Source organism: Typopeltis vanoorti, chromosome 19 (assembly GCF_054136105.1).
Source record: "Typopeltis vanoorti isolate ZY-2024b chromosome 19, IOZ_Tvanoo_1.0, whole genome shotgun sequence".
Taxonomy (NCBI): domain Eukaryota; kingdom Metazoa; phylum Arthropoda; class Arachnida; order Uropygi; family Thelyphonidae; genus Typopeltis; species Typopeltis vanoorti.
This window is the reverse complement of record NC_143567.1, coordinates 58,852,336-58,867,657: the sequence shown is the minus strand read 5'-3', so window position 1 is coordinate 58,867,657 and position 15,322 is coordinate 58,852,336. Positions and strand designations below refer to the sequence as shown.

The window sequence follows — 15,322 nt, the reverse complement described above, 5'->3', positions numbered from 1 at the left end:
CCAAAGACTAGAGACCGCAGATATGAGAGTCCTGAGAAAGATTAGAGGCTTGAACAGATGGCATCAATGGCAATATCATATTAAAAATGAGGATATTAGGAAGGAACTTGACATTGTCAGCATCCAGGAATGCGTTAGCAGAGCTAATCTCAGATGGTATGGTCACTTAAATTGAATGGGAGAGGAAAGATAGCAAAACAAGTGTTCTCTGCCAGGTTGGCAGGAAAACGACCCAGAGGAAGACCAAGATATAGGTGGATTGATACGGTACAAAGTGCCTTAGACGATAGAAATATAAGATCTGATAATGTTGGAGTCTTGACAAGTAACAGACTGATTTGGAGGAAAATTGTAGATAGGAAGTTAGTAATGATGTAATTTTTTCATGTAGTACTGTCATATCCTGTACACCCCTTGAGGGTACATGGCAGGAATTTGATGATGATGATGATAGTATAAATTGGAGAGAGGAAGATGCATGTAGCAATAGGGGAATGGAATTTCTAGAATTCTTGAGGGACAAATGTCTTAGGCAACATGTAACAGAGGGAACAAGAGGTTCAAGAGTTTTGGATTTGGTTATAGCATCAGAAGAGTTGATAATAACTGAGATGACATCTCTCCCACCAGTTGGAGAGAGAGAGTGACCATATGGTTTTGACTTGGAAAATGAATAGACATGCAGGAGCATCAAAGAGAAGGGAACTTATGTGGAATTATAATGCAGGTGATTATAATAGTCTTAGACGTCAACTTCGGGAAGTTTCATGGAGGGAGGAATTGGAAGGCCGGGATATCATTAGTGCGTGGGAAATTGTGAAAGAATATTTGTTAGCAGCAATGGTAAGTTGTATACCACGAGTGAAGAAGAGGACACAATTTGGAGTCAAGTGGATGACAAACAATATTAAACAGGAATTGCATGCGAAAAAGAGGCTATGGAAGAGATATAAGGAGACAGGTGAAGAGAGGATGCATGAAGAATATAAGACACAGGCCAGAAGAGTGACTAGTGTGGTAAGGAAAGCAAAACTGGAATATGAGAGGAGATTGGCCCTAAGATCCAAAGAAAATCCTAGGGAATTTTTTATCTATGTGGCCAGTAGGAGAAGAAATGACTGGAATGTGAAGAATGATATTGTGGGATAAAAATGGGAATAGAGTGACTGATGCAGAGGACATAGTGGAATTGTTCAATAAACACTTTATTGGAGTATTTCATCCTAGAGGAGTCAGTTTTAATGCTAGAGGGATAGGGCGGGTTTGAGGTTTAGAGGTACAGGAGGAGAGTGTGTTTCAGATACTGAGTACTCTGGATGTCAGTAAAGCTTTGGGACTGGATGGTATTTCACCACGAGTTTTGAGAGAATGTGCTAGGGAACTGACAGTGCCTTTAACCTGGCTTTTCAATGAAAGTCTGGCTTCGGCAAAGGCCCAGGGAATGGAAGGAAGATAAGATAGTGCCATTGCATAAGGGTGTTAACAGACTGGAAGTGTCTAATTATAGGTCTGTGTGTCATCAGTAGTTGTTAAGATCTTGGAGAAAGTAGTGAGGGACCTTATACAGCATTGGGCAGATGAGGGTAATGTTACCTGTGAGAGTCAACATGGATTTGTGAAAGGCGCTCTTGTTTTAGTAATATGCTAGCCTTTTATAATAAAGTTACAAGAACATTAGATGAGGGAAAGGCATATAGTGCAATTTTCTTAGACTTAGCGAAGGCATTTGACAGGGTGCCACACGATAAGCTTATTTAAGTTGCAGCACATGGGTCTGGATGTCAGATTGGTCAACTGGATTCAGGATTGGCTGTCTGATAGGTATCAGAGAGTTGTGCATGGTGGAGCAGTTTCAAGGAGGCAGAGGGTTACAAGTGGGGTCCCACAGAGCTCAGTACTAGGACCTATATTGTTTAACCTTTATATCAATGACATTGCTAGTGGATTGCAAGGAGATTATTCAGTTGTTTGCGGATGATGTGAAGCTGGGAAGGATTATTAGTAATAGTGCAGATGCGGTAGCCCTGCAAGAGGATTTGAATAGGCTAGATAGATGGGCAAATTAATGGGGGAGTGTCAGTTTAATGCAGCAAAATGTAAGGTCTTGAGGTTTGGGAAACATTGTTGGGATGCTGAATACTCTGGTAAATTCAAATACGAAAAGGTTTTCATGGAATCAGCCTCAGCCCTAAGAAACAATCCAAACCTCAACAAATTTGGTTGCATGAGACTGCCCCAAATTTGGGAAACCTACATCAGAAGACCTTCAGCCCAATCAGCCAAGAATACCAACATTGCTCACTATGGGCACCATCAAGACTTTTAAGAGAAAGAATAGCTTCCTGATTCGTCCTCATTTACTGTGTGTGTTGTGCTTGCGTGCACGTGTCTTTTTTTTTAAGTTCCTATGAAAATGGCGACGTGACGTTGCCGAAATATTGGAAGTGTATTAAAATTTATTTTAATGTATATCCTAGCATACATTGTAATTTCCTTAAGCTATTTAGTAAAAATGCATAACCAACGTCTAAGCCTTCCCACGAGAATTAAGGCATTCGCAAACAGCTTCGGTACAGCAGGATTCAACTACTTGGTCTAAAATTACTTTATTTATTTTCACTGTTATTTCAGCAAAGATAATAAATACAGTATTGAAAATTCCAGAACATTCCCAGTCATGAGTCAAGAAAACCTAAACATTCTTATTGATTTAAAAAAAAAAAATAATAAAATGAAATTTAGATAAAATGATACTAAAAAAACTGGAAACTATTTGGCTACCTGATCATGAATGTTATTAACGAAATCAGCATTTGCACAATCATCAGAATGGATTCTGAAAAATTCATATTAAAATGTTGCACCACAGAACTCATATTTTAAGATGAATCAAATGCAGAATGCTTTCCTCAGATCCTTTAAACCAGTGTCAGTTAATGAATTAATGCACTTACTCACAGGGCTCGACAAATTATGCAAAATCTTTCTTGCCACACAAAAAATACACTTGCCTACTTTTCTTAAAATGTCCCAGTAAGTCAACAGGAATTTCATAAAGTGTTTAAGGGTGTTGTTCTGTGGTTGAAGAAGTATTTATTTATTTATTTTTTATTCAATAAAAAATAATTATTTCGTCCAGTCTGCTACTTACCAGGTACTAAAATCCACTTGCCATGGATATTTTTCAAGTCCTGTGTGCATTAAGGACTTGAAAAATACACACAGTACCCCCCCAAAAAAGTAGAAACATGGCAAGGCATCTGAAAAATTTGGAAACATGTAAAAGAAAATTTATTTTCAAAGGATCTGATCAGCATGGTTTCCTTCAATATCTACATGCTTTTGCAGATGAAGTACCATGTTTTTCTGTATTTGATGGATCATGTCATGAATAACATCACAACAGGTGATTAGATCTTACAGATGCTTCCATGTCATTTGGAAGACATTGTTTAACCACTTTGAACTGGCATTGAGAAATGAGAAGGCACACCATCTTGCATAAACCATTCTGGTCAACTATCCAAAACTGCTATCATCTTATTCTTTAATATGTGCAGGTAGGAAAGTCTCATAGTCACCATTTCAGGAAAAAAAAAAAAAAAGAGACCTTAATCATATGATTATATTTGTCTTTCCTGACCTGAAGTAGACTTCAAGAAAAACAGATTTACACTTGATCAGAATACACAGAGTTAAAAACAATTATTAGAGGAACTTTGGGAATTTGATAGAATTATTAATCAGACCTTTGTTGATTTCCCAACAAGCATATGATAGCATTAATAGAGAAAAATTATATGACATTATGACACATTTTGGAATACCAGATAAGTTAGTAAGACTTATGAGATTAACATGGGAAAACTTGGAAGCACAAGTTAAATAGAAAATGATTTTACAGATCCCTTCTCAATAACTCAAGGATCAAAACAAGGAAATAGTCTAGCTCCAATACGTTTTTACTTCGCTTTGTAATACATTATCTGATCACTGCTAGGGATACTAAAGACATTAATAAACAAATCAATGGAGACATCAAGAACCAAACAGAAAGCAGAAGAAACATATTTGGAATTAGAAAAATCAGCATATGAGACAGGATTAAAAAAAACAATTAATGCTAGCAGAATCAGTTAACAGATACAAGTGTAAACCTTGAAATAAAAAAAAAAAGTGGAACAATTCAAATATTTAGGAATAATGAGGCTTTTTATTCTCTCTTTCCCATGTGTATTTAGCCCCAAAAGATATCAACTGGAAAGCTAAATTACAAATATACAGTAAACCCTCAATTTAACGGAAAAAATTTCTAGTCTGTATGTCACATGTGAAAATTAACACCCTATTTTTAGAGGGACATATGGCTAAGTATAATTATTAAAAACAACACGTAAGTCCACGGTAATAACTTTAATTAATAAATAAGGTAGATATTTCGTACTAAAACTAATAGTACATCTTCAGTGTTACCAACAGATAGGAATAGAATACAAGTAACAAACATTCGGTGGATCACCTATTAAAATACAATGTCGTTGCGATCTAGGAAATGAAAGAAATTAATAAATAATTAATATTTAAGATAATTAGTTTTTTAATGATCACATAAAAGAAAAGTCTCCCAGATCTTCGAGAGAGAGAGAGAGAGGCAATCATTTTGCCTCTCTCTCTCTCTCTCTCAAAAGCTTCACAACTTTCTTTAAAGAAGCGTCCATATTTGAACCTGAATCTATAAAGGAGAATAGCTTTATCCCACTGGATATTATGGGTAGTGGTAATACTGTGTTGTGCTAGACCAGACTTCTGAGGTTTGTTGTAATCAATATAATATTGATGTTCTTTAATTCTTTTTTCCACAGAACGGCCAGTTTGTCCAAAATAAGAAACATCGCATTCGAAAGGAATTTGGTAAACACCAGCCAAAGACAGAGATGACAGTTTATCTTTTGTAGAAGGCAATAAGGAAGAAATTTTGTTGGTAGGAATATAAGTGGGAATCAATTGGTACTTTTTTAAAATTTTACCCATAGGTTCAGAGATTCCTGGAATGTAGGGGATTGGAAATCTGCAAACTGTTGAAGAAACCTTAGGTATTGGAACATAAGTTTCAATTATCTGTTGGATTTGATTAGGGTGGTAATTATTAGATACCATTAACTTTTTAATGATGGAAGTTCTTGTTGTAAAGAGCAAACTTTATGTTCCCTATTAATTGGAGATTTAAGAATGCCACATTTTTGAGATGTATAGTGAGCAGACTTTTTATGAATGTATCTGCCAGTAAATGTGGGCTTTTGAAAGACGCTTGTAGATAAAGGTATCAGAAAAAGTTTGAGTAAGCAGGATGTCCAAAAATGATAAAGTACTAGAATTTTCCTTTTCTATGGTGAATTGGATATGAGGATGAAGGCTATTTATCTGTTGTAGAAAGCTCATCTTCAGTATGTGACCAAATGGCAAAAACGTCATTGACATGACAATACCAAAGAGATGGTTGAGGGTGAATGGATGAAAACATAGTCTCTTCGAATTGTTTCAAAAAATAGTTAGCCAAAGGTGGAGACAAAGGACTACCCATGGCAGCACCTTCAACTTGTTTTTCCAACTAAAATAACCTGAAGGTTCAGAGATTCCTGGAATGTAGGGGATTGGAAATCTGCAAACTGTTGAAGAAACCTTAGGTATTGGAACATAAGTTTCAATTATCTGTTGGATTTGATTAGGGTGGTAATTATTAGATACCATTAACTTTTTAATGATGGAAGTTCTTGTTGTAAAGAGCAAACTTTATGTTCCCTATTAATTAGAGATTTAAGAATGCCACATTTTTGAGATGTATAGTGAGCAGACTTTTTATGAATGTATCTGCCAGTAAATGTGGGCTTTTGAAAGACGCTTGTAGATAAAGGTATCAGAAAAAGTTTGAGTAAGCAGGATGTCCAAAAATGATAAAGTACTAGAATTTTCCTTTTCTATGGTGAATTGGATACGAGGATGAAGGCTATTTATCTGTTGTAGAAAGCTCATCTTCAGTATGTGACCAAATGGCAAAAACGTCATTGACATGACAATACCAAAGAGATGGTTGAGGGTGAATGGATGAAAACATAGTCTCTTCGAATTGTTTCAAAAAATAGTTAGCCAAAGGTGGAGACAAAGGACTACCCATGGCAGCACCTTCAACTTGTTTTTCCAACTAAAATAACCTGAATGGATAACAAATTCAAAAATATTTGCGATATCTGGAGGATAATCTTCATATAATAAATTGACTGTGTCTGCTAATGGTATATTGGTAAACAGAGATACAATGTCAAAACTGACTAACAACTCAGACGCTTTGATTTTTTCCAGGAAATCTGTTGAATTTTTTTATGTAGGATTTGGAATGTCCAGTGAGAGCACTTAAAGAACGAGACAAGACTTTTGCAATTCAGTAAGTAGGAGAATCAATGCAATTCACGATTGGTCATACTGGATGGTCTTCTTTACGGATTTTCGGTAGACCATATAGACGGGGAGATCTTCCAAAGTAGGTGTGTAATTTATCCACATAATTTGGGTCCCAACTGATGACCTCATCAAGTAATTTATTTAATTGTTTAATCTGCGAATTTGTAGGATTATGCATGATCTCTTTGTAGGTAGATCTGTCTTCTAAAATACTGGATACTTTTGCCTCATAGTCAGTCTTATTCATGATTACAACAGCTTTTCCTTTATCGGCCTTAGAAATAGATATATCATTATCTCTTCTTAAAGAAGTTAGACCTTTGATTTCAGCATTTGATAAATTGCTTGGAGGTAATTTGCTTTTAAATAACGAAGTTGCAACTTCAAAACGAAGTTTATTAACATCGTCGCTAGAAAGTCCAAAAATTTGGAGAAAAGAGCAAACCTAATAATAATGGCAAGGCAAATACCTGTTGGATTTCTACTCAGGACATGGACCGGTTATTACTAAATGGTTATTACATGGAGAGAAGAGGCAAGGAATAAGAAAAGTCTCATTGACTATGTTATTGTTGATAGTGATGTTTTCTCCATGGTGCAGGACACCAGAGTGTACAGAGGATTTGAAATTGGAAGCGATCACTATTTAGTCTTGAGCAAGATAAAATTGAATTTCATATTGAAAAGAATGACATGTAAGAAAGTTTTAAAGCGAATAAAAGTTGAACAGCTTTCAGATGTGAACTTTAGACTAAAATACACAAAGATTATTGAAGGAAAAATGAAAGAGTTTGAGAACAGGAACCAAACCTTGGAGATTCAGTGGCAAGCCTTGAACAAAACCCTGATGGATTCAGCCAGAGAGGCTTGTGGTGAGGTTGTCTGGAAGGATAGAAAAATCAGAACTCCATGGTGGACACAGGAAGTTAAAGAGGCCGTGACGAAAAAGAAGAAAGCATATCAAAAGTTCCTGGCATATAAGTCAGCTTGTGCTCTTAGAGAATACAGAGACAAATGCAAGAATGCTAAACAAAAGTCATGGGAGGACTTTGGCAAGAATATAGAAAATAAATATCAAGAATATGGCAAAATATTCTGGAGGGTTGTTGAAGAAGCTTAGGAATGGAGGAAAGAGTGCTGTAAAAGGAGTTAGAGATGATAAAGGTGACATGAAAACAGCGGAAAAAGATATCCTTGAAGTATGGAGTAATTACTTTGAAAAACTGCTAAGTGAAACAAGCAGTGATGACAGCACAGTGATAAAAAACACTGACCAGGCATGCAGTCAGGAATACATATCCATACTTGAAGAAGAAAAAGCCATCGAAGGCTTGAAATGTGTAAAGGCAGCAGGAGTAGATGATATTCGACCAGAAATGCTGAAGTATGGTGGTATAAGAGTCTTACAGTGGCTGCACTGCATAGTTCAGAAAGCCTGGACAGAGGGACGAATTCCCGATGATTGGAGTAGCGCTCTCATAGTACCATTATATAAAAAGGGAAATAAAACTGCATGTGAGAATTACAGAGGTATTTCCCTACTAAGTGTTCCTGGCAAGATCTATGCAAGTATACTTGAGAAACGGTTGAGAAGAATTGTGGAAGAAAAGCTTGGTGAAGAACAAGCTGGATTCAAGCCAAATAAAGGCTGTCAGGATCAGATCTTCACTTTACGACAAATAGTCGAGAAAGCATGGGAATATAACAAAGATCTGTATTTAAGTTTTGTCGATTTGGTAAAGGCATATGACTAGGTGCCAAGAGAGAAGCTATTCAATACGCTGCAGTTATATGGTGTCAATGGGGCATTATATCAAGCAATACTTAGTCTTTATTTGAGTTGTAAGTCAGCAGTTAGAATTGAAGGAAGTACGGGAAGATGGTTTAATGTTAAATCTGGTGTGAGACAAGGATGTACATTAACCCCTCTGTTATTCATTATCTATATGGATCACATTATGAAGGAATGTGGTATTAAACCTGATATCAAAATTGTAGATGTTAATGTCAGCTCTTTGCTTTATGCGGATGATGTTATACTTCTAAATAAATCCGCTACAAGTCTGCAAGATTCTCTGACTAAATTGAATAGCTGTTGTAATAGATATGGTATGAAGGTCAGCAATAAAAAGACAAAGACAATGAAAATAGGCAGAATCATTGAAAATGTCAACTGTGTTGTGAATGGAGAATCTGTGGAACAAGTAAAACGTTTCAGCTACTTAGGCACAATTTTTACTGAAGATGGTAAATTAAATATAGAAATAGACAACAGAATCAACAAAGCTGGTATGGTGGGAAGTCAATTGAATAAATTCATATGGAATAAGAAAGAAATTAGTCGGAACACTAAATTAGCTGTATATACAACACAACATAGTGTTCAAACCAGTTTTAACTTATGGATCTGAGAGCTGGGTCAGAAGTAAAACACTTGACCAAAGACTAGAGACTGCAGATATGAGAGTCCTGAGAAAGATTAGAGGCGTGAACAGATGGCATCAATGGCAATATCATATTAAAAACTAGAATATTAGTAAAGAACTTGACATTGTCATCATCCAGGAATGCGTTATTAGAGCTAATCTCAGGTGGTAAGATACTTAAGCAGAATGGGCGAAGAAAGATTAGCAAAACAAGTGTTCTCTGCCAAGTTGGCAGGAAAACGACCCAGAGGAAGACCAAGATATAGGTGGATTGATACGCTACAAAGTGCCTTAGACAATAGAAATATAATATCTGGTAATGTTGGAGTCTTGACAAGTAACAGACTGATTTGGAAGAAAATTGTAGATAAGAAGTTAGTAATGATGTAAATTTTTCATGCAGTACTATCATATCCTGTACACCCCTTGAGGGTACATGTCAGCAATTTGATGATGATGATGATGAATTATAAAAAAAACAGCAGAATTGAAAAGTTAAAAAAAAAAACTCAATAGTTTTTTCAAAGCAGCATTACCTGAACCAAGCGTCTCAACACCGAACATTAAATTATCTAAAAGTGTGAAAATTGTGTGTAAAACATTTTTTTTGTTATTATAGTGCTAATATTGATAAAATTTCAGTATAATGTTACAGATATTTTTATTTTAAAAATATTTGCGATTTAACGGACACCCCTTAGCCCCTATTAGTCCATTAAATCGAGGGTTTACTGTATATATATATATATATATATATATATATATATATATATACTTCTCCAAACTGGAGAAGTAAGGTCTGGGACAGATAGAGCTGGAGGCAACTCTGTCTGTCTTTGAGACCAAGGCTCAATTTGGGCTGTAGAGCCATAGAAAGAAGAAGAAAAAGTAGTAATGTTTGCTTGTCAGATGGATGTCAAACTTGGGAGAAAGTGAAGATATACTGCTAGTGATGATTTATTAATATTAACTTAGAAAGCTGAAGTACAGATAGGATTCTGTCTTTGGAAAATGTGTTCTGATATATCATGAAGTTTAATTTTTTGTATTTATATATATATATATATATTGATAATTTTTCCAATTGTCAACATAAGGATGTGAAATCTGAATATTTATGGCAAGAGTAGAGAATTTGATTTCAGCTTTTGAAAGGAAAATCCTTAAAAAATATTTAGCTTGGTGAATAATAATGGTTTCTGAGGATCAGATACAAACATGAGTTATATCAACTCTATAAAGAATCTACAATATCCAATATAATCAAGTTCAAAAGGTTGCAGTGGGCAGAACATGTTTTTCACATGGAAGATGTGAAAAACATGTTCTGCCCACTCTACAGCCCAAATTGAGCCTTGGTCTTGGAGACGAAGGCTCAATTTGGGCTGTAGAGCCATAGGAAGAAGAAGAAAAAGTAGTAATGTTTGCTTGTCAGATGGATGTCAAACTTGGGAGAAAGTGAAGATATACTGCTAGTGATGATTTATTAATATTAACTTAGAAAGCTGAAGTACAGATAGGATTCTGTCTTGGAAAAATGTGTTCTGATATATCATGAAGTTTAATTTTTTGTATATATAACAAATATGTCAATCTGGCTGGCTATGTGGCTAATCTACGCTCTTCAACATAGAGCTGTGTGGTGTTTCAATTCCACTATGGCATAGATGTTTTAAATGTCTTTAAGTGGTATGAATTTCATTTTTCAATGTGAGACCCCACTCTTATGGAAAATGGATCTGGGAGCCCTGACTAGATGTGGGGATTGAAGAAATACACATCTAATCAGAGGTTCCCAGACTATCTAATCTTAACAATTTCACATCAGGTAATAGGATAATTACAATCTCAAGTGGGTAAAAATATCATAAAATAAATGCATGTATGAATTATTAGTTTATAACATGTCACAATGACTTGTAAGGAAAACAACTATCTGCATGTACAAAGAAACACATTAGTAATTAAACACTAATGAAAAAGAATGCAGCAAAATCTGTGTGACTTGGATACTGTGAGCTCAAATTTCATTGATAGGTTTTATGGTTCCATAAAAATGTAGCCAAGTGCTTAGAATTTACTGTATTATAGTAAAATTTGTGTAACTAATCTGTGTAAAACAGGTACTTTAATTTGAAATACACTGTATAAATCAAATGTATAGTGTATACAAATGTACAAAACAGTATATCAACTTGTATACTTACTTTTATGCATTGCATTACAGCTGGACTAATGATCCTAATCACTCCTCTTGTCCCTGCTGCAGCCAACAATGGATATCCTGTTACATCATCATAAGACCAAGCACAAGTATAAAAGTTCTCATCTGACTTGAAGGAATTAAGAAATATAGAAAAATATGCAAAATTTACTTCCAAAGAGAATACATAAACCAACCAAAAAGTATGATGAAGTTCAATCACAAAATCTTACTCCTCTAACAGCAATTTTTATATCCCTTTTCCTCATCAACACAAGAGTTACCTACTTCAAGTTTTTACAGAATATCATATTTATTTAAACATACTGCATACCTAACAACTTTCAAGACAGCAAAATCAAAAATTACTCAATTTCAAATCATCTCGAGCGAAGGGGGAAATCTACACACAGATGTTCTAGGCTACATTTTTGTAGCCTAGAACATGTTACTGTTACATGTGGGTATAAGCTTCTTTTTATACACTTACCAGAAAGAAGAGGAACGATGGATGCCAGTTCAGTGGAACAGCATCAGAGAAGTATGTACCTGTAGAATCAGCATAAGACAGAAACAAAATCCTACTTCTCAGATAGTCACTGGAGTTAATCCACATGTCATGGAAGCAGTAGCAATATAAAAAAAATAAAATAAAGCAGTTTAGTCTAGTCCAGGCTATATATATTTCCTTTAATGCCCTACACCTTTAAATAAGCCATGTATCCATTTTGAAAGAGGCAAAGTAAAACACTTTCATGTGATTTAAATGAAGTATGAAAATTTATACTTAATGTGCCTACTTTAATATTTCATTTAAATCACATAAGTTTTCACTTTTTTTTTTATTCCTTCAGAATGGATATGTATGGCATAAGCACAAGCTGGAATTGACGCAAATACGCTAATGCTACACTAGTATCAACGACTGCTTTATTTCTTTGCAGAATAAATGCATGGCATCTAAAGTACTCTATGATATACAGTATTGGTATATATTTCAGTACTATCTCTCTAGGTACTTAAATTCAAACAATGTTCTCTGTTAATTGCTACTATAGCAACAAGTGGATGTATTTACAATAGGATTGTAAATACATCCATTTGGTAGATTAGGTGAATAGTTACATACACTAATTTTCACTTGCTGCAATAGTGCTAGGTATGTGAAAGCATGTTGTGATGACAGTATGCAATGATACAAAGCGTGGCTCACAAATAAGCTTAATATTTTTATTCAGAAATATGGTATATTACAATTATCGTTAGGTTTAGTTCTTAATGTCCAGATTACATTCAGAAAAATAAAAATATTCTTATGCTCACTTTACCAAATCAACAGATGGCATTGCTGCTTTGAGCTGTTATGGAAAATCCAGCATATCTCATCTCAAGTTCTGGCTTAGAGAGATTATTATTATTATTACGGGCAACTCCAAGGAGTCGATAGACTCATTGAGGGAGGCCCTAATATCATGTCAAGAACAACTATTTGACATTCACACAGTATCTATTATACCTCGCCTTGAACTCATTCACAGTCATGGCACCTACAACAGACTGGCAGCTTATTCCACTCATTCACCACTCTCCAAGTAAAACACTTAGCTCCATGAGGATTTAATAGTTTATATGGTTTCACCCAAAGGTTTATCTGTAAAACCTAGTACATTTGTATAATTGGAAGGATAATGATTCACCCCCCCCTTTTTTTATTGATTCTATATATGTTTTTTGTATTTTTATATAGTTTGGAAACCCTGCTCAAGAGACCAAACATGGAACTTTTTCGAGCCACTTAAGGCCTCAAAACAGGGCAGTAGTCTCACACTGGAAAATGAAGTTCATCTCCAACCCAAAGACAATTACAAAAATCCATGCCCAGAGTGGGATTCGAACATACAGCCTGATAGTTGGAGAGCAGATATGCTAACCATTAGGCCAGCCAGGCTGGTCATAGTTTGGTCACATATATATGAGGGTGTTTAAAAAGAGACTGAACTTTTTAAATAGCATGCCAACTGGCACAGAATGTGTGCAGCAGCTACTGAGCACACCTAGCAGGAGGTTTTGACAACAAACTGCCATTTGCCCTGTTATGCTATGAGCATTAGTTGTCAAGTTACATCTGCTGAAGTGAGCACTTTCACAAGCTGTTTGTAGGATTAGTGACAAAGTGACAATGAAAGCGCTTGAAGAACAATGTGCACGTGTGTGTGTGAAATTTTGCTGCAAACCTGGTAAAAATTTTACAGACATTTCAATTGCTTAACAAAGCAGACAGGGAGGACTGTATGAGCTGAACGCAGTACTATGAGTGGTTTAAGCGCAGATGGATGAGTCAGTCAAAGATCAAGGTGATGTTGGTTGTGTTTTATGATTGGAAAGGCACTGTCCATCATGAATTTGTATCAAGTGGTCAGATGCTAAACAAAAAGTTGTACCAAAAAGTTTTAGTGCATTTGAGGGATGCTGTGGGAAAACCAGACTTGGATGTTGCACCATGACAATGTGCCAGCACACACACACACACACACACAACGCTCCTCATTTGCAGTTATATGGCAAAACATCAGGCATTAGCTGTGTACCATCCACCCTATTCTTCAGTCTTAGCCCAAGCAGACTTTTTCCTGTTTCCCAAACTTAAAACCACTTTGAAAGGATGTCATTTCAAAACAATAGAGGAGATTCAGGAAAATGTGATAGGAGAACTGTGCACTATCACAGAAAGTGCGTGTCAGGAAGCATTTCAACAATGGAAGAACTGATGGGAAAGGTGTATAGCCAGTAGAGAGAACAGTGCTTAAAATGTTGAAATGAGCAATAAAGTTCTTTATAGCAAACGTTTGGTCTTTTTTTTGGACATGCATTGTGTGTGTGTATATATGTATATACATATAATATAAAACAGCAAAGGTTAGTGAAAAAGCCTTAAGTTCAGGCACAGTTTCAGCATTATGAAAAATTTCAAAAAATAGTGAATACTGTTTCAACTGGGACAGCAAGAAAATGGATCAAAAATCAGGAGATGTGAGAGCTATGATACTATTTTAAATAAATTATTTCTCGACTCATTTGAAGAGTTGATCTGAATGAGAATGCTGTTCATGTAATGATTCCTACTGCTTGTTTTTCTTGAAGTGAACCATTCCAAAATAATTAAATTTCTAAAGTGATAAGAAGTTATTGGGGTGCTTAAGGGTCAAAGTTGCATAACTGAGAGGAAAACTCCACATTGTCTTTAAAGGAATGTGGAGACCAAACCAGGACTTCTGACCTAATATCAAATCCTCACCTTCTCGTGGTGCACCCTGTTAGGTATCTAGCTGGATACTGAACGAACAAGAATGGGCTGACAATTTCAGGATTTAGTAGACCAAATTATATTATTATTGGCTTAAACCATAATATAAAATGATTGCACAACATCACAGAATTTCATGCCGGCTGGGATATTCCAGTTAAACAAGTTTAACCTGTTTTTGCCAGTGAACCAGGGAGAAGAGTGAAAAGTAAGAAACTGGAACAAATCCTGAAACACATCCCAAATCAACATCACCAGAGTTCAAGAACGGTACTTTCAACATAAGAAAGCATGAATGGCAAAGAAATGGAGCTAGCTGAGGAATTCAATACGTACCATATTGACATAATAGGAGTGACTGAAACAAAAAAGACAAAACTGGAGAGATTTTTCTGAACGATAAATACAAAATGTTATATTCAGGTAATGACAATCAAGGAAAAGGAGTAGCCATAGTATTCAACACTAAATATGGGACTAATCTTGAATGGCAGGCAATATCAAGTAGAGTAATGTGGGCAAATATCAGAATGGGGAATTGGACAATGAGACTCATAGTTGAGAAATCATGGGAATATAACAAGGTGCCAAGAGAGAAGCTATTCAAAATGCTACAGTTGTATGGTGTCAATTGGGCATTATATCAAGCAATACTTAGTCTTTATTTGAGTTGTAAGTCAGCAGTTAGAATTGAAGGAAGTACAGGAAGATGGTTTAAATGTTAAATCTGGTGTCAGACAATGATGTATATTATCCCCTCTGTTAATAGTATTAAAACTTATATCAAAATTGGGGATGTCAATGTCAGCTCTTTGCTTTATGCAGATGATGATGATGTACTAAATAAATCCACTACAAGTCTGTAAGATTCCCTGACTAAATTGAATAACTGTTGTAATAGATATGGAATGAAGGTCAGCAATAACAAGACAA

General features: G+C 35.5%; 1 protein-coding gene across 1 annotated transcript in view; it reads right to left on the bottom strand.

Annotated features, from left to right (window-relative positions):
- The window catches only part of LOC150096149 (polycomb protein eed-B-like), a 196,477-nt gene that overhangs the window by 115,934 nt on the left and 65,221 nt on the right, over positions 1 to 15,322 (bottom strand). The window contains exon 5 of the mRNA XM_090409523.1: positions 11,090 to 11,215. Within this exon, the coding sequence (XP_090265649.1) occupies positions 11,090 to 11,215 (126 nt within the window). The remainder of the gene's footprint in view (positions 1 to 11,089; positions 11,216 to 15,322) is intronic.